Source organism: Excalfactoria chinensis, chromosome 15 (genome assembly GCF_039878825.1).
Source record: "Excalfactoria chinensis isolate bCotChi1 chromosome 15, bCotChi1.hap2, whole genome shotgun sequence".
NCBI classification, from domain to species: domain Eukaryota; kingdom Metazoa; phylum Chordata; class Aves; order Galliformes; family Phasianidae; genus Excalfactoria; species Excalfactoria chinensis.
Window position 1 is genome coordinate 4,984,302 of NC_092839.1, and position 25,271 is coordinate 5,009,572.

The following is a 25,271-nucleotide window of genomic DNA, read 5'->3' on the forward strand; positions in this document are numbered from 1 at the left end:
GAGATTGTCAACTGAATGATACCCCATAGCAGTACTCAACCCATTCATGCAGTCCTGCTCCCAGTGGGTGGAAGTCACTGAATGGGCTGAAACTGAAGTAGTAGCAGTAGATGCCAACCGTAAGAAGAGAGTGCACAGTCTGGTGTGAAGCCTCAAAACTTCTTAGCCCTTGGGAAAAGGTTGGCTGACAAATGTGAGAAATGGAAATAGCAAGAAGAGGGAATGTAGGACTGAAAGACGACGGCTCAGCATCCCATCATTCACCTTCCCAGCTCTGTCTCCACAGTGGTTTAGTACATTTGCAGGCTTGTTTCTGATAACTACAGACAGAGAGAGAGATGACTACAGCAATGGGATATTAGAAGAGAAGGGTGGAAAAACAGCAAGACTGAAAACAAATCTGCTTGCCGATGGGACTCGGGGTTTAAAGAAGGGCAGTTCATTCTGAACTGCACTGTCCACAGCATGCTACAATGTCCAGTTCCTTACAGCAGCGCTTGCTATGCCTCGGCAGGGCACGAATGGGGCTGGACTGCTAAGAAAGCAGAGCACTCTCAGCTTGCCTGGATTCCAGCCAGCAAAGGATGCTGTAAAAACCTGTCTGGCCGCTTTGGCAACATTCACGATTTCCCATGGACAATGTAAGTTTGCTGAGGCTAGGAAATAAGAATGCCTATATTAGCAAAAATCTGAAGGTAGGCTTGAGATCAAAGCAGGAAATCTGCACTCAGCTCCCAACTCCAAAAGAGCTTTTCCTTATGTGGTCTTGGGCAAAGCAAGTAAAACTCCCATGCTTCATACCCTGCACTTGAATAAGAAAAATTATACTGCCTTCTGTTCTTTGTCTAGACGAGGTAGGCAGTGAGCTCTTGGGGAAGAGAAAGTTTTCCACCACGTGTTTGTACAGTGTCTGGCTCTTCAGGACATCAGTCTTCAATATCCCCTCAACGCATACAACAAGGAATAAAAATTAATAATAATTAATAATCCTCTCACTCCAGCATACATAGAAATAACTTCCCAAGCTGACCCAGACGCCTAAGACTCAAGACAACAAAATAAGCAACATGACTAGATGGAAGAGAAAGAGGAAGTAGGAAAAATCTATCAGAGCTTTCCATGGTTCAATCCATCAGAGCCTGCTTCACTGGGGAAACAATCAATGAACCTCTTCCACTGGAGCAGCCACAGACAGGCTGTTCTGGAGGCAGTAAATCCTTGCATTTGTTTGTTCTCAGTTACGCTCAGCTTATTTGCAGCCTCACAGCAATCTCCCTCCTTCTTATCCTCACTCTTCTGAGTTTCTCCCAGGGATCATTCAGTTTATGCTGACCAGCGAAGAGCACTTCCAGGCTAACAGGTGCCAGCTTCACTTTGAATCCTTATTGCCCTTAAACAGTTTCCTCCTGACATCCGGACTTTACTGTTTCTCTGAATTCCAGAGGTTGACGTATTTTCTTTTACTTTAAGGCAGAGTTTTTTGGTTTAGGGTGTTTTGGCCCAATTAATCAAGTAGATGAGTTAGGCGAGTCTCTGACTTAAGAAACATAACCTTAAAGCAGACGAAGGAGAGGTAGGTGACACCAAAGCTAAGGGATGATGCTGGGAGCACTCAGATCATGCATGGGTGAAGAAAGCAAAGGACAGAGAAGAGCACTGAAAATCACTTGGCATCTGTGGGAGCAGAGATCAGCCATCCAAACCGCAGGCTGGGCTCTGTCCATTACATACTAGCCCCTCTGCCATCACCGTGCTTTCAAAATGCAGGGGAACAAGAGACATTCAGATGACTACAGCATAAAGGCAAGAGTAAATTGCTCTTCCTTATTTAAAAACTTCCTCTTTGAACAAATGGAAAGCAGCTCTCAGCACTTGTAGGTAGCTCCTGGGAACCTGGAAGCAGATTTTGATTCACAGATGTCCTTTGCTCCTCAGATTGAGTGCGCTGCCAGGACCGGTAGACAGGAGCTGTCTAACAGCTTTAATGCACTTGGATTTGTCCCTATAGCTTCTGCTAATGCCTTGATTGGTGCTATTGAAATCTCTTCTTAAGCATATGGTAATACATTCCTCGCTGATGTTCTTGCCTTTCAAAACTCAGACCTGGAGTCATCATTGTCTGTAATAAGTTCACTCTGTTCCTTCTGCTTTACAGCCTGCCCATCCTTTGATGAAGGAATTAATGCTGTTCCAGAGCAAATTCTGATTAGTTTTTGGATTAAGAAATGCACTTGCTATTGATAAGCCTCGCATACTCTGTTTAGCATCTGAAACTCAAATGACCTTTGTTATTCCAAATGGATCACCAGTAATAAAAAACTGTGTATGTCAGGGCTGGGGAATGAGCCTTATTACTAATGAGCCTTAATTACCCTGAAAAGCCTTACCTGGGACCCTCAATAGGCACTCCATTTAAACTCAGTACTGCAGCCTTCACTTCTTGCCAGTGCTGTGTTGGAGATGAACCTGCCTCAGATGTATTCCTGGGCTGCTGCCTTGGCTGACCTTGGAGCCGGTGTGCTGTTAGGACCTCCTACCCACGGTATGGGGCTCTGCCTGATCACTGAGGGTGCTCCTGTGCTGTCACCTCCTGGCTTCCCTGCCCAGGGGACAGCCCTGCTTGCCTGGCTTTGGCAGCACAAACATGCTGCAGCCCTGGTAGGGCTTTCAGGGAACTCTTTGTGGGTTTATTTATTAAGTGTTGGAGAGAAAAGTACAGCTGTTATTATGGGCTATAATTCTTACGTGTTTTACTGTGCATGGAAATAAAAAGAAAAGCAATGTTTGCAAGCGTGAGGTTTTTAGCTCTATTACAGCCTTTGAGTTGTTTGAGGCAAGTGATAAACGTGACCAACCCCAGAGTGTCCTCCCTGATCCTCTTCTGTTTTCTGTAGTGGGGCTCCAGCACTTGAAGATATATTTTGCTTTCAGGTTGCTGTTCTGTAGCAGCCAGCTTACAGCAGCTTCAGCCATGCTTTCTCCATAAAGATGACTCTGGGCTCTGATCTGCATTTTGTGAGAGCGCTGACAGGCCTGTCCTGCTGTATTCCGTGGAGTGAGGAACATCTTCCTTTGTGCCTTGAGATGGCAGCGTCTTTAATGGGGGGAGCAAGCCACAGACAGAAAATGTGCTCCATCTCTTCCCTATCTAAAGCTTAGCTGCAGTGAATAAGGTATGCTGAGTTCCTTCCCAAAATGGGTGGGCTGATGTCATGATATCTATGCCACTTCAGAGCAAGCAGTGTTCAGCTCCTCCGGACAGCTGGTGCTTCTGAGCCAGTGCCAGCAATTCTTGGTGAGGAGTGCCAAGAGAGAAATCCAGGCAAGTAGGGAATGAGCTAAAATTCACTGTTTCTGCAGCACCCCGAATTCCCACCAGGATCTGTCAAGTGGTGTCGCAGAGCCAGCCTAAAATCTTAGCTGGGACGGGCTGTGCAGACCTGTCCTCACTACGTGTGCTGGGCATCGGGCACCAAGGTGGGAGGAAGCCTTGATCTGCCTGTGGGCCCCTCACTGCCAGACAGACATCGGGGCCTGGAGTGTGTCCAGAGAGGGGCAGTGGGGCTGTGAGGGGTCTGAGCACTGTGGGGTCTTATGGGGAGAGGCTGAGGGAACTGGGATGGTTGAGCCTGGAGAAGAGGAGGCTCAGGGGAGACTTTATTGCTGTCTGCAACTCCCTGAAGGAGGTTGTGTGAGGTGAGGGAGTCACCATGACTGGAGGTGCTCAAGAACTGTGGAGATGTGGCACTGAGGGCTATGGGCAGTATTGGTGGATGACTGGACTTTGATGGTCTTAGAGGTCGTTTCCAACCTTAATGATTCTATGAGTCTTCATTTTTATTGTTTGGTGTTTGATGTGTCTGAGAGAAGGCTCCTATGTTGGTGAATGCTGCTCACAGCGGCCTATGGACATGGGATGGGAGAGGGTGGAAGGCAAAGTGTGGTTTTAAACACTGCCACAGCTGAGCTGAGAACGGGCTTCTGTGGGGCGCTGGGAACCTTCTGAGGCTGGTATGGGACAGAACATGATACCAGTCTTTTTCTCTGACAGGAGCGGACAGGGCCCCTCAAACGCAGCCGTGGCCCCGCGGACCGCCCTTCCCACACCATCGATCGGAAGGTGCGATGTTTATTGTCCCGGACGGGAGACGCTCCGCTCTGTGCCACGCAGGGCCTGGGGGGTCCGGCCCCACAGGGACCCTCACGGCCGAGAGGAGTCGCGGGGAGACAAGGCGCGGCCCGGCCCTCCCTTCGTGCCGCCATTGGCGGGGCTGCGCTGGGCGGCGGGAGGGTGCGGGGCTGTGCTGGGCGGGGCGCCGCTCAGAGCGCCGGGCGGCAGCAGGTGGCCGCGCTCCGCTTCGGGCTCCGCGCTCCGCTCCGCACCGCCTCGCTTCGCCCCGCCGCCTCGCCGAGGCCCCCGCCGCAGCCAAGACGCCGCGGGCCGTGCTCCGAGTGAAGAATGGGGCGGCCAAGCTGGCCAAACCGCCGGCGGCGGCGGCGGGCGAAGCCCCCGGAGGTGCCCCCGGCTCCGGGCTCTTCATGGAGCGGTCGCAGAGCCGCCTCAGCCTCTCCGCCTCCTTCGAGGCCTTGGCCATCTACTTCCCCTGCATGAACAGCTTCGACGAGGAGGACGCGGGTACGGGGGGGGGCTGCGGGGCTCCGCTGATGGGGCGGGGGGAGACGGGTGTGGGGTGGGGAGGCCGCGGGCAGCGCCCTGCGGGAGAGCTGTGCGGGGCAGCAGACACGGCCGTGGTGGGCTGCGGGGTGTCATCAGGACCCTCCTGTCCCCACGGAGCAGTGCCCATCGTGTGCGTTGGGCTGGGTGCTGCGAGTGTGCCGGTGCGAGAATAAAGGAGGGGTATTTTTGCTCTCAGAAGAGCGAGTGCGTGGATCGAGGTATGTGCAGATGAGCAGCTTCAGTCCTCTCCTTGTGCTGAGCTCCCTCCTGTGTGAAGCATTAAAGGACAGCGCTAAGGGAGGAGGTGGTTTTGCTGCTGGACATTGCGTCCAGCCAGCCGCTGATTTATGTGCAATCAGCTCCCGGGATGATTGTTTTGGGCTGTCATTAGCACAGCACACCATGCTGCTTTCAGGATGGGGGAGCGGAGGAATCATTCCATTTAACACGGGTTAAGTAGATCATGAGATGAGTACAAAATCCTTTCAGAATGGTTGCAATGATTTCTGCCTGCTACACAGTGACGGTTGGCTGTGCCCATAAAATAAAGCCAGGCTTCAAGGAGAGGGGGAGCAAAGTGGGACAGCAGTGGGACTGAACAGCAAAGAAAGGGCACTGGGGGTGGAGGGCAGCGCAGTAACTACATGAGGAGTGAGGGCACGCCAGGGAGTGGATGGAGAGCTGTGTACGAGCACTTCACCCATTGCCAGCGGCTCACTCCTAAATGAGTGATGCTTTTTGTGGTACACGCAGTGCCAGAGACTGAACGTGAGTCCCCTGAGCAGCAAATGATGAAAGTTGGTAACTAAGGCATGTTGTAGCACGGACCATGATGGTTGCATCCCTCAAAATGCCGGCATGCGCCTTTGTTAGCTCATTCCAGGATGTGCAAATGCCAGCAGGAATACATGGGCAAATCAGCACTGCTGCACCTTTAACGTTGTTGTTTCTAGAGGAATTGACGTAAGAATAAATTCATCATCTGTGTGATTAACTTGTGATTGTCATCAGCATCTTGCAAGGGTGCCATGGAGCGGGCACAGGATTGTATCCCCCCAATGGAAATATATTTGATTTTGTTCTCCAAACGTTGCTCGTTATTTATTTTCAGTTCAGGTTTGGTTTGAATGCGAGGCAGTAACAGGAGCTTTGGGAAGTCCTGGCGCTGTTGCTTCAGAAATGATTAATGGTGAGACATGCTTGAGTACCAGAACCTGACCCAGTGCCCTGGACAATGTTCTGTGCCCTGGTGTCCGACCTCATTGCTCTGTGCAGGGCGATGGTGAAGCAAATACTTCCAATACTTGGAAAAATGGTTTTGCACAGAACTGTATTTATTTATTCACACTTACTGAATGCTCGTGCATGAATGCTAATAGGCTGCTCTTAATACAGCACCAGCGCTTGTCTCTGAATTAAATGAATCTATAATTAAGAGCTCATTCTCCATCAGCTTATTAGTGGCTCTTGTCTGCTCGAGTTAGTTGTGTTAGTAAAGCTGTTGGGGTGACGTTCAGTCCGTTGGGGATGTTGCTGAATTGTTCCTGTGTTTTCTGCTTCTTCATGTGCATCCAGACACGTATGAGCCAACAGCAGGAATGAGTTTGTGCTGCTCTGTAATATTTTTCACGCTAAAACCCCAAGCCTGTAATGTTTTTTTGGACATGAAAGGGAGATCTATAAAAGCAGTGATGAGATTGTGCCAGGCGTTATTCTGTACTGTTTGTCCCCCTGCATAGCCCTGAAATAGCGAGATTCTGACCACTTAAAGTTGCAAAGTGATTTCTGTGTGTCCCCCCCCCCCCCCATAAAAATAAACTATATATATTTATATAACTTAATCACCCCATCAGGGAGATGAATGCTGCGTTTGGCAAGGTGTTCTCCATAAGGGACAGCAGCAGAAAAGAAATACAGTTGATCCTGTGAGCACTGACAAAGTAACGATCGTATTTCAGACAGACACATCATCCATTTTGTCTGAAGCTGAGAACTGCATCTTTAGGAGAACACTCATCCTATGGAAAAAGAATGAGGAGTTGATGGATGGCTTTGCCAGCCCTCTGGAAAAGGAAAGCAGCCTATTGAGAACTCAGATCTACAAACAAGGAAAACTTTGAGCTTTTATCACTGCAGTTACTGCAGGTGGGTCGGATGGAAGGGGAGGGGGAGGAAACTTGTCGGAGTGCCCATGCTGAGAGGTGCGGTGGAGCAGGAGCTGCCAGCTGGGTTTGGCCAGTGCTGGTAGTACATGTGGGTGCTGGTGTTTCCCACTTTTTGTCTTGGAAAATGGATCAGCTTTTGAGAAATGCTTTGACTTGTAATATGTCCTTTTCTATTCTGGCCCTTTTGTTCTATATTGTTCATCTTCTGGACTGTAGAGGAGACTGTTAATCTTTTACAGCTTTTCTGCCTGCCACGGAACCAGTGAGGTTTGAACTGATTTCTTAGCTGCAAAGTGGATGCAGTTGATGCCTGCTTGTATCATAGCATGCATAAGCAGCAGGCCGGTGTGCATAGGACAGTGATGGGACTGAAGAACCTGGAGTGAGAAAGTGGTGATCTTTGGAACGCTTCCAGAGATAGTCATCCCACAGTGAGGGTGTGCTTGAGCCTCCAGTGTGTGCCATGGCAAACAGGACCACGTGCCTTCCTCCAAAGAGACCAATGTGGAGTGACACTGAAATTTGCACTCCTCTGTTGTAACACCCTGCGTGTTCCTCATCTGCTTATACAAAGAGAATACTCTGAGCAAACGCTGAGCTCTGTTCACCAGTGAGCTGCAGTGGGGCTTTGAAATAACAGAAATTACTGTCTGCACTCAGTAGCATAAGGACGCTAGGTTAATCACTCTTTTGGTCTGGGAATGGTAATGTTGCCATGCTTCCTGCCGGCTGATTGCTGCTCTCTTTGTTCCACCAGGGTCCCCATCAATGTCAGCGAAAGTTAACGATTTTGAAACTGCAGTTATTATCTGCCTAATTGTTGTTTTAGCTTATGCAAACGCCTGTCCTGAGCTCTGATCACTTTTCAGTTATGGAGTAGTAGGCTATAAGGAGGTTACACAAATTAAGTGTAGATGTCCAAATGCACACTTACCTATGGCTGTGAAGTAGGCTTACTTACCAGGATGATACCTGTGGTTCTGGGTGTTACTCCCCTGCTCTGTTGGGGTGTGATGGGCTGCCTGCAGCCTGCCTGCCACCCAGGGCTCTCCTGCCTTATTGGCTACTGTCAATCACAAGTGTGCTAATGCTGTTGTGGTTGCCCCCCGTGCATGCATGTTTCTAGAGATGTGAGCCTGAAACCCCTTCTTGTAAATGTGAACATTAATCTTGGTTGTTCTGAGATTCTGCCTCGGTGTTTGTTCTTGCTCTTGGCTAGAATCAGCTCTGCTGGTGGCAACATGTCAGAAAGACCTGAACTGCCAAGTGGCAAGTGCACATGGGTTAAAAATAGCGTGCTGGGGATTTATGATGACTGTGGGAACCTGCCTTGTAGACAGCTTGTGAGGTCTGGGTGCAGGTTGCAACTGAGGCCTGAGTTCTGCAGAACAGAGTGCTTGAAAACTTTTACTAGGAGGTCTTGCACAGCCTCACCCAGGACTGAGGACAGTCTGCAAGGTTAGTGGGGCTGTTCTGCTTAACTTTTCTTCTTGCTGAAGTGTGTGGATTTGGTGGAGAGTAACAGTCTTGGAGCTATGCTTGCAAAACCCAGCGAGCTCTGTGTGGGAGCAAGGAGGTGGCTTTGCTGCCAGGGACAGTCAGTGTTAAGGGGGTTTGGGTCTGGGAGCTCTGAGAAGGGATGGGCTTACATGCTGGAGCCTGTGTATGACCAGGGACACAGACTGTACTTGCAGGCACAGGTGGGGCAGTGCTAAACATGGCTGCTGTGCTCAGTAGCCTGCTTTGAAGTCCATGGAATCTGTAGGTTGGGTGATGTCTCCTAAGAATGGCATTGCCAACCCTGTGTGCTTTTAAGGCTGGAACTGGAGGCTGGGTTTCCCTAAGGTATTGCCTAAAATTAAGGATCCAGGAGCGCTTCTCAAGCCTGGGTGTCTGTTCCAGCTGTGCTGTGGCTGTGGGGCAGACATGCACCAGCTCCTTTCTCTTCCATCCTGTGCTCCAATTTCATAGGGAAAGAAATCTGGTTGCACTGATGGATGGCACCTCAGGCATGCTGTGACAAGAGACAGATGCAGCTGTTTTGGAGATGAGCCACGGCTCATATTGCCGATACAGCTGCGCTGAAGTCCAGGCACAGTGTGAGCACAGGGATGAACTTGAGTGACTTGCATCGCACACCTATGGGAGCATGGGGAGCTGAGAGGCTTTGTCACAAATTGAGGCCATAGCTTCATGGTGTTGGAGTCCAATATGGTGGCTGTCTACTTGATGACCTCTGCCATGCTCTGAGGCAGTGGGTGCAATCGTTCCTCAGCCAGCTGAATCCGAGGGTATGGCAGGGAGAAAATGGTTTCCAAAGTCAAAATGTCTCCTGGATACTGACAGCAAGGCTTCCTCGTGGCAGCTGCTTGTTCTGAAGAGTTGAGCTCGAGATGGAATTCAGCCTGGGCTGCTGCTCACACACGCTGTGAAGTACTGGCAGATGCACTGCTCTGTGATCAATTGCTTTGAAGAGAAGCCATGTGAAATATTAATGTAACATTTAATGTTGGGCTGGAATAACGGGCTGGTTGTGCACTTTTAGGTTAGTGCAGAAAATGCTTTTGCCTGGGTCTTATCTGTTGGACTTCACTAATTCTAATCATTTCACTTCTATATAGTTTTAAACATTTAAAGAGTCATTAAGTTATTAAGCAGATCTCCTATGTAGGATTTTACGTTGCCATGGATTTTTTTCAGTTGTAACACTGTATTGGATTGGGATTCATGTCATCTGCAGAGAAAAAGATGATTCAGGTCTTTTTTTTGTGTTGAAGTTTGGTCCTTCTAGTCCTTTTATCCAAAAGGTGTTCCAGGCCTATAGGATACTCCAAAACCACATTTGTTGGTTCTTGGTGAGGTAGGCAACCACATCCATACAGAGAACATTCAGGGGATAAGGAAATAACTTGGGTGGCTGTGATATTAAGCATTTTTCCTGTTAACCTTTTACAAATGGAATGGTAGTTCATCCCTGGAACTCTGCAAGGATTTAAACTCCAGGGCTTATCCAGCACTATATACTGCAGGACAGATCCAAATTGGCCCTGGAACAAACAGGTATGCAGGGAGGTGCCCCTGTTTGTGGTTGCTGCAATTACAGACTAGGAGTTCTGTGTCACTATTTGCTCTACGCCTGGAACAGCTCCTTGCAGAATTCTGTTAGCACATGCTGGGTATTGCCGTGCCATAGTGCAAGCAGAGTGCTCCCTTAGGGTCTGGCTGGTTTGCTCTGTCCAGGAGCACAACCTGAGGTTGGGGATAACCTGTCAGTGCTCCCAGCCTTTCCTTGGTGGCTGTGAGTTTGCAGAGGTGAGGGGATGTCAGTGATGTGATGGGGCTTTTGAGGGTGTCTGCTGTCCCCATAGCACTGGTTGTTGCAGCACACACCTGGAGTCGTGGCAAATGATGATGCCACCTCCATCCCTCGGATGGGAAGGTCTGATACATGCTGCAGGTGCTCTGAGGATGCTGTACACACCAGCCCTGTGTGCGGCGCTGTGCAGGGCTGCTTGGATGCCATCCCGCTAGCCACAGGGGAAGGATATCTCTTTCCTTTATTTTGCTGTCAATTTACTCTAAGTGGAAGAGTGTGTCCCCGAAAAGCTTTCTGCCTGGGAGAACTGTTTCCTTGCTGCTTCTATTTCATGTGAAATTAATTCTAATGCAACATTTATTAATTCAAAAGCACTCTGTTCTCCAGGCTAAAAGAAAGGCTTTACTCTGTCAGATTTCTACATCGGGACAAGTCGTGAAATGCTGTAACTGCTTTGCTTCAGCATTTGTGTTTGACAGAACATATGTATCTGCTTTGTGTATGGGAGCAATTAGATTTCATCGGAGCAGTTGTTTTAAGAAATAATTTATCTGTGCAATTAGATTCTGAAGCACTATCTGCTCGTATTTGAGTGCCTTGGTTGGATTAGAAATGTGAATGTTTTAATTGAGGAAGTGGTCTCTAAGTTGCCTCCACATTTCAGTAGGGTGCTGAGATTGCTTTACATGGGTGTCCCAGCCCCACCATCCGCTCTGCTCTTCTTCCCCCTCAGACATCTGCCACGAAGCTCCGTTTGCATGTTTGAATAAGACTTTCTAGTCCAGTGCTGCTCAGCACGCTTTAAATGCAATGCCCATCTATGCAATGATGGTCCTTGGGGGCTTGGCTTTGTGCTCTGGAAGAGGGTAGAACTGTGCTACATGTATGGGAATGTGTGTCAAAACAGGGATCGTGCAGAACAAGTGATGCCTCTGTGGGGGCCATTGCTTTAATTATCTGCTGATGGTACGCACAAATTAGGCTCTGCTTTAGTTCCCAAGCCATGCTTTCTTGAATCTGCTTTTGTTATCTTTTGTTTTGCTTTTGCAAGGCAGCATGCATATGAAGCCTGGGGAGCCCTGATGCAGCCTCGCATACAGGAATAAGGCAAAGCTCAGCAGCCCAACTTTTTAACCAAATCCAGCCACACTGAAGTCACTGTGGCAGATAATTCATATTTCAGCTTCATGCCATTAGCATTGTGTCACCTTCCATCACGCAAAGAGCTCGTACAACCAGCTAAACATTCAAGTGCTCAACACTTTGGAGAGCAGAGAGTGTTCAGAGCTGAATTTCACATCTTTGTTAGAACTACTTGGAGTAAGGGGAATTCACACTGATGCCAGCGCCTCCTTACTCTTAGGGGTGCGGGATACAGGCTGTCCTTGAGGGGTCACTTGTGTCAGCTTCCCATTGAAGATTCGTTCTTAGGAGGATACTTTTGACTACAATGTAGACTAGATTGTCCTGGAAATTAAGAGTTACTGTTGTGTTGCTCCCAGTGACATAGGAAACAGTTGATCACTTCTGGCTTTGGAGCGTCTCGCAACTGCTCTGCCCTGTGCTGATAATCAGGAAACAACTGTCATGATGACAACTGCTGTCTCATCCCTCTCCCTTATTTTTCAGCCTTTGGCATTTTGGTCTAGCCAAGTTTGATTTGATTTTTGCACAGAACATCCTGGTGGCAGGGCTTTGGCTGAGGGCTGCTGGCAGATGGGGGTTGTCAGCTCCATACTTGGGGTACAGCACCCCAAGCATGCACGTGGTGTTTGCAGGCCTGTCGTTGTTCCTGGCTCCTGTTTCAGATGCAATTCTTACCACTTTTGGATTGCAGGATGGCTGCCTGTCTGCTCGGTTGCTTTTTGACATTGGTGCATCTAATGGTTTCCACATTGACAAGTTACAGCTTCCTACATGTTCCTCTACTGGATTTCCTCTTACTGATCTGGAAGAGTGAACTATTTTATCCCATCAGCATCACTCTGGATTCCGCATCTGTCGTTGAGCAAGAGCTGTGCTACTGGGATGTAGGACTTGAAGGATGGGGTAAATGGCTGTAATAAGTGCTTTGTCCTCAGGGGATACTGAAATGTTTTGAGGGTGTTTTGGCAGTTGAAGTACAGCTCTGTAACTGAGTGTCCAAAGGTGAAATGCAGCATCTTTGGAAACCTATTGCCTCCAGTGCATGGGGATTTGTCTTTTCTTTTTCGCTCTCTCTTTGCTCCCTACCTTCCTAGTGCAACACTCAGTTCAGGGGGCTGTGAGGTGTGATTCGCAGTTAATAGTTAGAATAAAGATAACTGTAGTTAACAAGTCACTACTATTGCATTGGTGACAGGTCTGCCTGAGGAGGTTGTGGTCTCCCACACGTGGTTTTGTCCCTCTCTGCAGCTGGCCAAACCTGCTCCATGGATGTGGGGCTCATGCCAGCTGCCCACCTGTGTATTTACAGTTAGCTGGGAACTTATCCTGCCTCCTGGGTAGCAAACACATTAATTGTGCTGCAGTCAAGATGTCTAAGAAGATTACGATTTTGTTGTTGTTAGAAAACCAGCTCCTCATTTAGCGCTTCTCAGCATCTTGGAAGGATTGTGTGGGTGGATGGTGTTTTATTTTTTTTTAACTATTATTTCTATTATTTACCTTTCCTTTCTTGGTTCAATACCTGACATCACAGTGCTAGCAAAGAGTTGGGAAAACTTGAGTCAAGATTTAAGGGTTGCTGCTTTATATCCCTATTTTGTTTTTTAATCTCACTGTCAGGAACACAAATAAGTAAGGCTTTTCCTCTTTTTTGTGCCCATTAGACCTCCAGCTGTTGGAGTCAGCTCGTTCCTGGATAGCTCTGTCATGGCAAACAAGACTCAACAGCTTTCTCTGCTTTTGTTCACTGCTGTGAAGTCCCACTGGTGGCCTACAGGATCAGAGCAGATGCTCCTTTTACCCTTGTGATGGTGTTTGTTAAACTTATGGTAAAGGCAGGTAGTGCTCCAGACTAACTTTAAGCTTTGATTGCAGTCCGTTGCTCCCCCCCTTAACGAGACAAAAGCAACAAAATGAGTCGCTGCCCCAGTGTTATGTTTCCCACTTGGTCACAGATAATTCTGGGATGTGCTTCTCCGAAAACTCACTGGTTTTTGTACCTTCTCTGGGTGATCCACGTACATCTGCCTTTGGGAATCACATAAGCCACAGCTACATCCCTTAGGACTTGGGGTTCTTGTTTCTATGTGAATAGAAAGGCTGAGGTATTAAATCACTGCACACAGCCAGGCTGAGCTGTGGGCTGAGTTTGTTTGAGTTCTGTGACTCAAAGAAGTTGATGGACGATCACTGAGAATGCTGTCTGGAAAGCAGGGTAAGAAATGCCGAAAGTAGGTGTGCAGGCTAGTGCTCAGCCTGGCAGTCTGCATATTAAATCGGAGTGATTTATGGAGCTGTTTCTGTTTAAAAGCTTCCTCCTGCATTTTAGAAAGTGGAGCTGCCAGATTGGTCAATGTCCAATCACCAGGCAGCCGGAATTGGCTGCTGGCTGCAGCAGGAACCTCGGTGAAGCTCTAACAGCCGTTCCATACAGGTTCTGCAGGCTGCCACATCCTTGCTGCTTCCCAGAAAACAGACAGTGTCAAAATGTTACACGGTATGAGGACATTGCCATGGCAACGTTAGCATCCCATGACACTCGCTCTCATGTGGTGGTGTCGGTGCTCACTGTCATCGTTGTGCTTGCTTTCTCCATCTGGGGCCTTAGGAATGCCATACTGCTAATAGTACATGTTTCTGCAGGGACTGCTGGTAGCTATGGGGCTGACGGTGGGCATAATGCTCTCTAATCTTTAGGGTCTCTTAAATAAGGCAAGTGTTCCCTTGTGTAACACAGTGACTCTCTTGTAATTCATCCTGTGCTGCAGATGCTGTTGACCTGGGACTGTTCCTGAGCAGCAGGGCTCTATAGGGCCTCATACTCTGTCTCCTGCTTCCATTCCTATCTCTGGCAGTGGTTTTGGGCTGCCTATAAATACTTCAGTTCTTGCTGCTGCCTCTGCAGTAACAGTGTCCCACTAGGATTCACAGTATTGCCAGTCTGTTTTTTCCCCTTTTCTTTCTGTTTTTATATGTTTCTGCCAGGTGATGTTTTCCAAAATTAGCATCATGGATTTTTTCACTGAGCAGACAACACATGTTTATTGGCTCCTTTCCCTTGACACAAAGAGAGCTGTTCTCAATGTTTTATTGATAAGCTAGAGGCTTAGCAAGAAACAATAAAGGTAAGGGCATTTCTATATGGCAGTCAGCAGCCATTTCACTGCTGATGTTTTCCACTTCTGTTTGACACTTGGAAGTATAGCAGGCTTGGTTTAGTTATTGTGCATGAGCAACTTCTGAAAATTGCACAGATAGAGGCAGCCACTTACCTAATGATTCACCTGCCTCAAAGGCATGAGCTGTAAGTGATCATAGCTGGGGATGTGAGTGATTAGCTTTGGGGTGTGTGTGTGTGCAGCAAGGCTGTGCTCACACTGCTGCCATACCATAAAGTGGTCATGTAAGATGAAGTTCTGGCTTGTGATTCTATCAGCTGGTAGAACCACTTGAAGGAAATGAGTGGATAAATGGAAGGTCTGAGAAAGTACAGGTTGAACATAAGGGAAGAACTTGACTTGTGAGCATCTCTTCTGGACAGTTTCACAGCAGTAATTCTCGGCTCTCCTGTTTGGCACAGGGCTCTGCTTGAGCCATGCCAGAGACCCAAGTTACCTTTCTATAAACGTTTTTTTAAATCTGTTTCAAGTAAATTCATCGCTTCTGCCTTGTATCAGGAGTCTGTTCCTGTCACCTGTCTGCTCTGTGCCTGCAGAAGTGCTCTTGCTGCTCTGTAAGTCCGTACCTCAGTTTTTCCCAAGACACAGCCCAAGCCAAGTGCCTCCACCATGGCACCGTGTTGGATGTCTTTCACTGTGTCCTATTTTTGTCTCTGTGCTTCCTGGCTTACCTACTAGAGCCCCATGAAATGTTGGATGGTTGGTTAAGGCAAAATTTGGCTCTGTGCTCTAGGAATAATACCAGGCGAATTATCCACAGCCCATTTTAGTTGGTGAATTTGACTCTGTTTTCACAGTCTGTTCGCTGCAACCATCTGCTGCAGAGACAGCGAGCTTCTAGGACAGGCTTCCTGTGAAAGTCAGGAAGTTTTGTTTCAGGCCATCATTTGCTTCATCTCCCGGAATTTATAAAACTGTTTATTTCCCTCAACACCTTTCCCTGGAGCCTAAAGACTGACCTTGCAGAGAGCTATGTTCTATGTTCAGCTATATTCTGGCTGCATTTTTGAGGGAACAAGTGAATCTTGAAGGGGTGATTGGGCCCCATGGTGGACTGAAAATATTTCATTGCTTGGAATGTTTGTTAATAACTACTGAGGCTTCTGTTTTGTTAAGATTGTTTTGTTGTGTGTGGGTTTATCAATACAAAAATGTTCTGCTTGTGTCACTGACATTCAGTAAATGGTCTGAAGGCTGGACTTTGCTGGCTCTGCTGTTAAATGCTGGTGTTCAGAAACATTCTCAGACTTTTATTACAGTTTGTAAGAAAGAAAAAAGGGAAAAGCGTAACATGTTGATATGAGTAAACCTTGCAAGGTTCAGATGTAACGGACTCATTGAGCTTAAGCTCTTACGGTTTTCAGATTTGAGAGGAAATTGCAGTCAAAAGCAAACACATTAAAACTTGCTGATCCGAGCAGTCTAATAGTCGACCTGTTTTTCCCCTTAATTTTCCTGTGCTTATCTCTGCAGACCTGCAGGAATTCAGTCCACTAAGGCAGCAGTGAGAAAAGGGGAAAAGAGCTGAAGAACTAGGACAGACTTGGCTTATATTTAACAATGTTCTATTTCAACTTGACAACCAGCTATCGAACACCTACAAGTTTGCAACTGTGATTCACTAGGAAGCTGACATTAACTGATGTCACGTTGTATTAATAGCTACAGAATTGTAACTGCATTTAGCAATGAGCTTCATTAACAGTCTCTACAAACACGCTGACAACCGTTTGAAAACCTGAAAATATTAGGTATGGATAAAAATGGTTTGTGCCATAAAGGAACCCCCCCTGTGTTGCCAAATGTGTTTACAGCAAGTTCTTGCAGGTGTTATGCATAATAATTTCTCTTTATCACTTTCAGTAGGTCTTACTAGTGGAAGGAAAAGCTCGAGGTCTGATCGACACTCCTAAATTAATTAGGAGCTAATCTAACGGGGTTACACACAGACATGCTTGGCTGTTCCCAAGAAAAATGCTGTGGCCACAAGTGGAAGCTGTCCAGCAACTACCCAAATAGGACAGTGTTGTTCTGGGAGGCTTTTAGTCCTCCGTGGTTTGTCATTGAACGCTGGATTCAATTAGAAGCACAGTTCTGGCAAATTGTATGTAATGGGCCCTGGGCTGCACAGAGCTCTGGGTTCAGCTCCCTTTGAGCTTTGCCTGTTGTGGGTGTGAGCTCACCTCCCAGGTGGTGGTGGGGAGGTGGAGGTGTTGAGTACTTCCTGCCATCTTTTGTAGGTGTTAAATTAGCAGCAAGTTCCTCACCAGCGCCTGCTAACTGCCCCAGGAAGAAGGAAGCAGTTTGTCTTGTAGCCTCTCTGTATGCGCCACTTTGCATCACTGGCATGAAAGGTCAAGATTTGCTGCAGAGGTGAAATGAAATGAAAACCAGGGGTCAGGAGGGCATGTATGCATTGGGCTGGGTGCTGTGAAGAGACCTGCAGCCTCCCCTCCAAGGAGGGAGCAGAGAGTAAAGCTGTGGACCTGCACACTTTGGTCAATGTAATGCTCTGGGTACCTCTGAAAGCCACTCTGCTGCTATTCCCAGCAGTCATCTGTTTCCCTCAGCTCCTTCTCTATTATATACGTCATGCTGCCCCTTCTCTTCCTTTTTGCCATGAATAATTCAATTGGGTTTAAATTTTCAGGTGATGTCTGCTTTTCTCTCATTCATCCATCACTCGTTTTTGACATCTATCACTTGGATACATCTCTGCTTTTGCCAACCTCCAACTTTTAGGCTGGTCGTATGTGCCCTATTCTAGAGGCTGGGAGTCCCCCGAGACCAGCAGGAACTGCACATAACAGCCCTTTGAAAGCAAAGGAGCAAAGTTATTTTAAAAATACGGAAATCATAGCCAGTTTTCCCCTTTCTTTTTGTTCTTTGTGATGTTAGAAACATTGTCTTCGAGTACAACACTAAATGGTCTTTCACCCTCCCTTCTGTAGGGTGTGAAGTAGCTGTCCAGTTAATCAAGTGTACTTTGTGATCTTCAGTATCATCACTTTAGTTAAAATATTGCAGCAGCTCTTCATTGGATGTATAAGCCAGCAAGTGATGAAACCACCTCTGGCTCAGTGTGTCTGTTGTAGCAGCCTATGACAGTGAAGGAGTATAATTAACAGGACTCATAGAATAGGATTAAAAAAAGATGTGAAAATAAGCAGGAAGATTTGAAAAGGATTAGGAGAGTAAATGACAAACCAGTAGTTAAATGGTGCATGATTAATGACTGTAGAAGTAAAAAGGTTGACTAAATATTGTGACTCTGTAATGGCTGCCCCAAAGTAATAGACACTATTGTGTTCAGAAGGCTCCACAAGTGGATCTGTATCGACACATGCTGACTCTGGGGTTAGACCCAGTTCATGTCTTAGCGATGGGTGCTTCTGAACTGACCGGAATCACATTTGTTAACTGGTGGCTTTGGAGGCGTAAGGGAAGTATGTCTGTACCAGAGTTGTTTTCTTAGTGCTGAAAGACCATGTTGTGTGCACCAAAGGAGCCTGGAAGGATGCATCTTCCACTGTGGTGCAATAGGAAGCATTTTGGGTAACTCTAGGGAGTTGGGGGTAGCTGTAACTCTGTCCTATAGCAGATGTGACAAAGTGCATGCTGTACTGCCTGATCTGGGGCTGCATTTTGTCTGTGGTTTCTTGTCATTGTTTCTTAATTTGGATTTTCAAGGAGGTGTTGAGCTCTGGCTTGCATTTAGCAAATACACTGTTGAGGACTTGGAACAACGTGAAGGTTCTCTTTTCTGCACTTCCTGTCTCTGCTGTGTCCTGTAAGACACAGAAGAGCAGATCTGAGAATGAGTGTTGTATTGTTTTGTGTCTTAAAGGTTGAGATTGGTATCCAATCAGTGCAAGCCAATGGAAGCTCAAAGTGCCATCCCATCATACTGAGGTGCTTGACCGAAGATTTGCAGCTGACCTAATTTTTTCATTAGAAGCACTGAAGTTAAGGACACTTTGAGTGCAGCTGAGGGAGCTGAGCGCACAGCCTTGGCTATTATGGAAGAAATCATTGTTAATATTCCTTAACCTTTCATTTGTGGTGTGTCAGAAGCCGGGCTGTGAGGTGAAAATGGTCTGCAGCCACTGTATGTAATTAGTGCTCAAAATGGTGTCTGCAGTGACTTTGTCTTGTCAGTTGTGTCATCAGAGTGTATTTGAGGAACCTGTGAATCTTGGAAGATAACCAGCTATGTATTTGTCAGTATGGATGTATTCTGTCCCTTTGGGACAGGTGACTGCCTGAGAAATGTGTTTGTCACATACCTGCTTTGCAATTGGGATCTTTGAATATAGTTCTATGTTCATTGCACACAGATATGGGGGGAAATTATCTAAGGATGGTTTATTTATAATGCTTTCCATAAGAAAACCTTTCCGTTGTAAGACAACTGTCCGTGCAGGATGCTTTTGCTTGTGGCAAGAAGGATTTAAGGAGTTCAGTTCTCTCCTGGAGGTGTGTGCCTGTGCTGCATTGCAGTGAGAGTTGTGGGAATAGCCAGCCATGGAAGAAGAATGGATCCCAAGGACTATACTTGTGAGAAATCTCAGCAGCCTCTTGTGCAGGGCTGGGTGTATAAATCGAGTTCAGATGCAGTAAATAGGTTGCTGTCGTCTACCTGTCATCTGCCTCTTCACTTCAATGAAGACGGGAAACAGTTCTATGAGAGTATCCAAAATGATTACAAAGGGATAAGACTGATGTCATTGCTTGACATGTTTTAAGGAAGAGATGAGGTGCAGCATTTTCTCTTTCAGGTTTTCGCTGGACTTTCAGCCTAGGCATGTCAGTAGAACCTCGCAAGGAGCACCAGACTCTGTGTTGAGCAGCTCCCAGCTTTTGCAGTTTGGTTTTGTCTTTGAGCATTACATTGCTGTGTGTTCAGTAGTTTATCTCTTTCCAACTGCTTTCTTGTCATTTTGGTTTATTAGAGGGTTGGCTTGGCCAGCTGTGTCAGTGCAGAGTCAAAGCGAGGGGTGTGTTGAGCACAGACTGCAGGTGTGAGCACATCTTGTGTGAACAGCACCCCATTTCCATGGGGCTGCCCCTGGAGGGACAGCATGGTTGGGAGATACAGAAACCAGAGCTCCTAAACCCTGCCTCTGTCCCTTGGAATGTCTTGCCAGCACTCACCCTGTCACAGGATGCTGTTGAAGTTCTAATTGTCCTTTCTTTCCTTTTTCCCTCCTGAAGTAAATATTGCTACTTCAATAACGTTTGTAGAGCAGTGTACCAAAACTGCCCCGGGTTACTGGCACTTCCACTGGCATTGTTAGAGCAGGAGGAAAGCTGCCAGAAGGTATTGATTACTTGGTAAAAATAAACCCTTCAAACTTCTTTGGTCTGTTTGGGTGACATCAGAGGAGGTTTTGAAGTGCTCTGGAAAGCCTTTCTAGGATTTACATCCACTTAGATCATGGATCCATGGCAGTTTTATGACAGATGCATGCGAGTAGCCAGGTAGGAGTAGGAAACTCAGTATCAAAAATGAGGATAGGATGTTTCTGAGTTTGGGGAACTCTCTTGCTTACAGAAGCTCGTCTGTGCTTCATAAAGCTGACATTTAGATTTGGTTAGTGGAGTTATTGATAGCTGAGTACAAGCAGTGCACTTGCAGTGTATGGTGGGTGCTGTTGAGGGTGTTGGGGCTGGCTGGTGGGAAGGGCTTGCTGCCTTCGGTGTTTTCTAGTTCATCTCACAGCAGTGGCTTACAGCTTCTCTTATGCCTCCCTGTGAAGAACAAAATGTCACACTTTGGGTTCATTAGGCAGCTGTGCAAAGGCGGGGGAGCTTCTGGAGTGGAAAGTTGTTTTAGATGACAGTAAAATGCAAGGGAGAAAGTCACGTATCTGTAGTAGAAAATGAAAGACAAATATTGTGTAATGTCCAAAGGGCAGTTGTTTGGTAAAGGAAAATTTCTGAGGAGAAGGGGATACCACAGAAGGACATTTGGAGAAGGAATGTGGCTTGCAGGATATCAGAAAGATGTGACAGTTGTTTATGGATCCACAGAACTACCATTTAGTAGGGACTTTCAAATCAATGGTCTTAAAGCTGACTCTGGTTGCAGTGGGTAGCAGAGCAAGAGCAAAATACAGTGCTTCTCTGTAAGTAGGCCAAGGACAAGGTGCACACCAAACATCTGCATGTGTTGTGACCCAGTGATTGCTTTGTCTGCAAGGCAAATCCAGGGGTGGTGGAGATTTCAAAGTGCTTGCTGTGCATGTGTCAGACTTGCAAATGGGTTCTTTGCTTATTGCAAGTCTCCTCATCATTCATTTTCTGCCATTATTCCAACCACTGAACTTCTTTGAGCATTAAGGTAAATGGGGAGTTTTTAAGCAAGTATTAATGACTGCATGCAGTGAGTCATCCAGCAGCCTAAGAAGCAGCCCGTCGCAGAGCAAAGGCATGTCTTGTCACAGCCATCCATTAGCACTCAAAGGACCCAGGCTGATTCAGCATGCCAGCCTGCTGCTAACAGGGCACCTCTTGGGCATGCTGAGCAGCATTGCTCCTCAGGACTCAAACAAGTGCTGGCTGCTTTGCTTTGAAGACTTGGGACAATTCATGAACACGAAGGCAAGAACCACCAGCAGGTATTATAAGTGCATTCCTCTGAGCTCAGGTTGTGCAGCTGGGTAAGATGGGTTGGTACTGATGCTGAGAAGTGGCAAAGAGGTTTCTTTTGTTACTGAAATGTAACCTATCAGTAACTTAGACGTGGATATGGGACAGTGGGGACCCAACAGTACAGTTCTAATATTTGTCAGTGGAGCTGTTTGTATGCAATTGCCTGTTTGAGGAGCTCCTTGAACACAGAGTTTAGTCCTGCTGAGTGAGTTCTGTGTGGGCACTGACAGCTACAAACAGGACCTTGTGGAACTGGACAGAAGCATCTGGGGGAGGAGTGGGTGTTCTGTGGGATGGAGGGGTCCCATTGCATTGGGCATTGATGGAGCAGGGAGACCATGCTGGACATGCGTGGAACCATTGTGTGAGCTGCAGGGAAGGGCGATGTGGAAGCAGCTTAAGGTAGCATTGAGTCTGTTGCAGCCTGAGCACCGTGACCTGACTGCTCAGTGGTGTGGCTGAATGGAAGGAGGCCCATCTCGCCTCCTTAGTGTTCATTTGAATCTCTGGGATGAGAAGTTCTTGGCTGTGGGTTGCCACAGAGCCAACGGTGGGGCAGACCCTAATTTTAGCACATTATGCCGGTTTTAATGACGCTAATAGAAAGTCAATTTATAGGCAAGAACAAATTGCCTTTTTATGTGGGGAGGAGGATAATTCCTCCCCTGTGTTACATTATTAAATTTGTAATCTTCATTTCTAATGCTTTTCAAAAGAGATTATTAACAGAATCTACAATACAGATTTTAAATTTATGAGCTGCGTTTTTCCCCAAACTCCTCAAATTGTATAATTTATCTTTAAAGGTGAACTTCAGCAAGGCTTTTTTTAACTTAATGAATTAGAATCCCTTACTCGCTTGCTATCTCTGGACAAGCTTAAAGGCTCCGAAGATACTTCAAATTTTAAATAAAAGTAATGGATATCTATTTCCATCTTTGCTGAGTGGTAAGTTCTGAGTTCAGCCTTCTTCCCTAGTGACAAAAGACAGGAGGGAAAAGTGGCACATTTCTACACACTGCTTGGTGGCTGCTGTGATGCTCCTTTTTGTCGTCAGGGCAATGGAGCCCTGAATGTGTGGCCCTGCAGGAGGATGAGGGAGGGCGGGAGGAAGAGGGCACATTTTGCTCTTAGGTTTGCTTTGCGCTGCTCAGTCATGACTGGGGACTGTAAACACATTGGGACCTGGGGTCTCTGAAGCTCGTTCTTCGTGGTGCGTGAGGTTCTTCTAACTTCTCCCCTGGCCCAGCCAGTGCCCATGTCAAGAAATCCCAAGGCCTTTTACATCAGCCCAGTTTGTGAGTGTGAGAATATATAGGAAAAATTAAACGTAGATCTGTGAAGCAAGTTGTGCAGATACAGGTGCTCCATAAGCAAAGTTAACGTGGAGTGTTCTGTTCTGAGCAGCTGTTGCTTGCATACCTTAAGTTCCCGTGTTACAATTTTCCTTCCCTCTAAATAGAAGCGCATATTGCTCTGTAACATGTACTTCCTGTTAGTGTTGTCTGCAGAACTGTCACTGGCATTATCACCAGTGTTACCTCTTTTGTATTTCTCCATCAGCTGTTCTCATTTCTGCTCCTGAAGTCAAGAGAGAAGAATCAGCAAGGTGCTCTACAGCACTTTGTCCATCCCTGCTCCTTCTACAAAATACACTTAGCATAAATTGTGGGTGGGCTTCTGCTGAACTTGCTGCTGAGTTATGTGCCACTGGGTAATTCGGATCATCGGGGATCTTTATTTTCTGTGCTCCCCCTGCGCATGCGGAAGACAGATGTGGGAGGCAGCTGTATGTCTGCCTTGTTTGTCTGTGGGAGAGTTTCAGTAGGTCAGTGTGCATCTCTCTAAGTTCAGGGTGAGAAAGATTTGGCCTGGCTTATTATTTCTTTTTATTCATATGTTTGTTAGGAGCCCGCTAATGAGATGGCAGTGTCCCAGTTCTTGCTACTGAGTACTGCTTCTCTGTGGTTGATGGCTGACCGGTCACCATTTGGAGATGCCTGTCAAAGCAGTGTGATTGACAGGGCTGCTGACCTGGTGCTGTCACCTGGGGCTTTGGCTGCTTTGATTGAAGTAACCATGAATTGCTTATATTGCAGCAGGAGTTTCCACTGTGATGGCTGGTCCTGTCCTGCTCCCAGGCCTGAGAAGCATGACCCCCCTTCTTCCAGCAGCCCAGAAATGCCTGCAGCTGGTAGTCTTGACCATGGTGGGCAGAGATGGGGCCTTGAGCTGTGTTGAGGTAATCCCTAGTGGGGTGTGTGGTAGCTGCCTGGCACAGCAGGCACTGATGGTTGCGGACCTGCCAAGGATGACCTTACTGGAGTCAAAGCAGTGTGTAGAATTAGAAAGGAAAAGGTGTTGGCCTTCTCACTTCCCTCAGCATTCGCTGCAGATATTACATGAAAGCACCTTTGCTGAAGCCTGATGCACGTGGCAATATCAGGTGATGCAACTGAAATGAGAAGCTGAATGCCTGGGGCTGTTTGACCCTTCTGGTAACCAGACCATCTTCTCCCACTTTCTGCTTCCACGTTGGATCAAATAATTGTTTCCAAATGGACGCAAGTTATTAGACAGTGTGTATAATTAAAGTCAACTCCTTGTGAATTTGATCATTCATTTCCGCAAGGAAATATGAAGTAATTATAGCCCAAGCTGAACACAAATCAAATGCTATTTTAAGTGCGATTCTGTACCATGATTCCAGTTTCTGAATGACTTTAGGGTTCTGTGGCTTCGTGCCTGCTAAAGAAATGTGGTTATGCTCTTAATTGTTTATAACAAAGGAACAAAAGATTATATGACTCACTGTGTCAAGGCCATTGCTTACCGTGTTTATGCATGTATGGGTTTGACAAAGCGGCTTGTTCTTAGAAGAGCTTCAGTGGGACAGAAGGAGAAGGAAAAACTCCTGTTAAGACCCCTGGGCTTGTCAGTTCTTTCCTCTGAATTTAGTCTGTACCAAAACTAAACTTTATGTGCCCTGAGGACTCGGGAAGGGCAGAACAGTGTCTTGCAGAGCTCCCTGGTGTAGTGAAGCGTGGGCAAGGCATCTCTTTCATCTCATGCCATCCTTCTCTCATAGTGATGCTTTCTAGCTGTTTTTTTGTGTGTGTGTGAAGTCACCTCATTTTCGTGATCCTCTTCTAAATTGAGAGGTTTTCTGCAGCTCAGGCTCATTCATATTTCAGACCCTGGACTTAAGCAACGTCCTCATAAGGAGTTATTAATAGCTGAAGATGGATGGCAGAATTGGGACAGTGCTCTGGTTCAACACTCTTGTAATTAAGAAGAAATCCTGACCTGGCCTTTATAACTTGGTTGGGCTGCTGGAGGACTTCCAAGGACAGGGACACAGATCTCTGCCTCTGGCCCTCCTTGTGAAATAACAGCAGGAAAGCTCTGGCATGACCCTGGTGGGCAAACTATAGTCACTCACCCCTTGGCCTTTCCTATTTTCTCCATGCCCAAATCTCATAGCTTGCAAAGTTTTAGGTTTTGAACTTAAAAAACATTGCCTTGAAACACTCAGAGGAAAATGTCAGATGCAGCATACGAATTTAATAGGGAATAATAAGCATTGCCATATGGTGGTTAGATAATTTGTGATGTTTTTTGTTACCTGCTGCCCATGGCTGCACCACACATACATGTTCTCCAAGCCCAACAGCTCAGCCTTCCTGGTCTCAGAGTGCACTTGGGTAGCTGAGCACGGGGGCTGAGTGTGTGCCAAAGTGGGACAGTTAAACTCTGAAATCCAAGAAGTGGAAAGAATGGATCCCCCCATTGCTGTGCAATGTATGTATGCGTAGTTTATTGCATTATAAATGCCATAGTAAGGATTTTTTTAAAATGAATCAGTCTTCACTTGAATGATTAAGGAGAACGAGGTATGGGAAGGCTGGGGGCATGTCTGAGAGCTGCAGCACCAGCAGCCCTCCGCTTCTCTGTCCCTGAAGAGCTGGGCCTGTAGGCAGGGAAGTGCTGGGGTCTCAATGGTAGGCTGTGGAGTTGTTACAGCAGTGTCCTGTATGCATGTGGATTTGTCATTTAATCAGACTCCTTCCTGCAAAGTGTGGCAGACTGGGGGAAGAGGAGGCAACGTGTTCTGTTCTCTTAGGAAAGTGGAG

General features: G+C 46.9%; 1 protein-coding gene across 1 annotated transcript in view; it reads left to right on the forward strand.

The window, feature by feature from the left end:
• Positions 1-4,404: 4,404 nt before the first annotated feature.
• The window catches only part of RIMS4 (regulating synaptic membrane exocytosis 4), a 50,418-nt gene continuing 29,551 nt past the window's right edge, over positions 4,405-25,271 (forward strand). Inside the window, exon 1 of the mRNA XM_072349887.1 lies at positions 4,405-4,636. Coding sequence (XP_072205988.1) covers positions 4,540-4,636 — 97 coding nt within the window. The 5' untranslated portion in view covers positions 4,405-4,539. The remainder of the gene's footprint in view (positions 4,637-25,271) is intronic.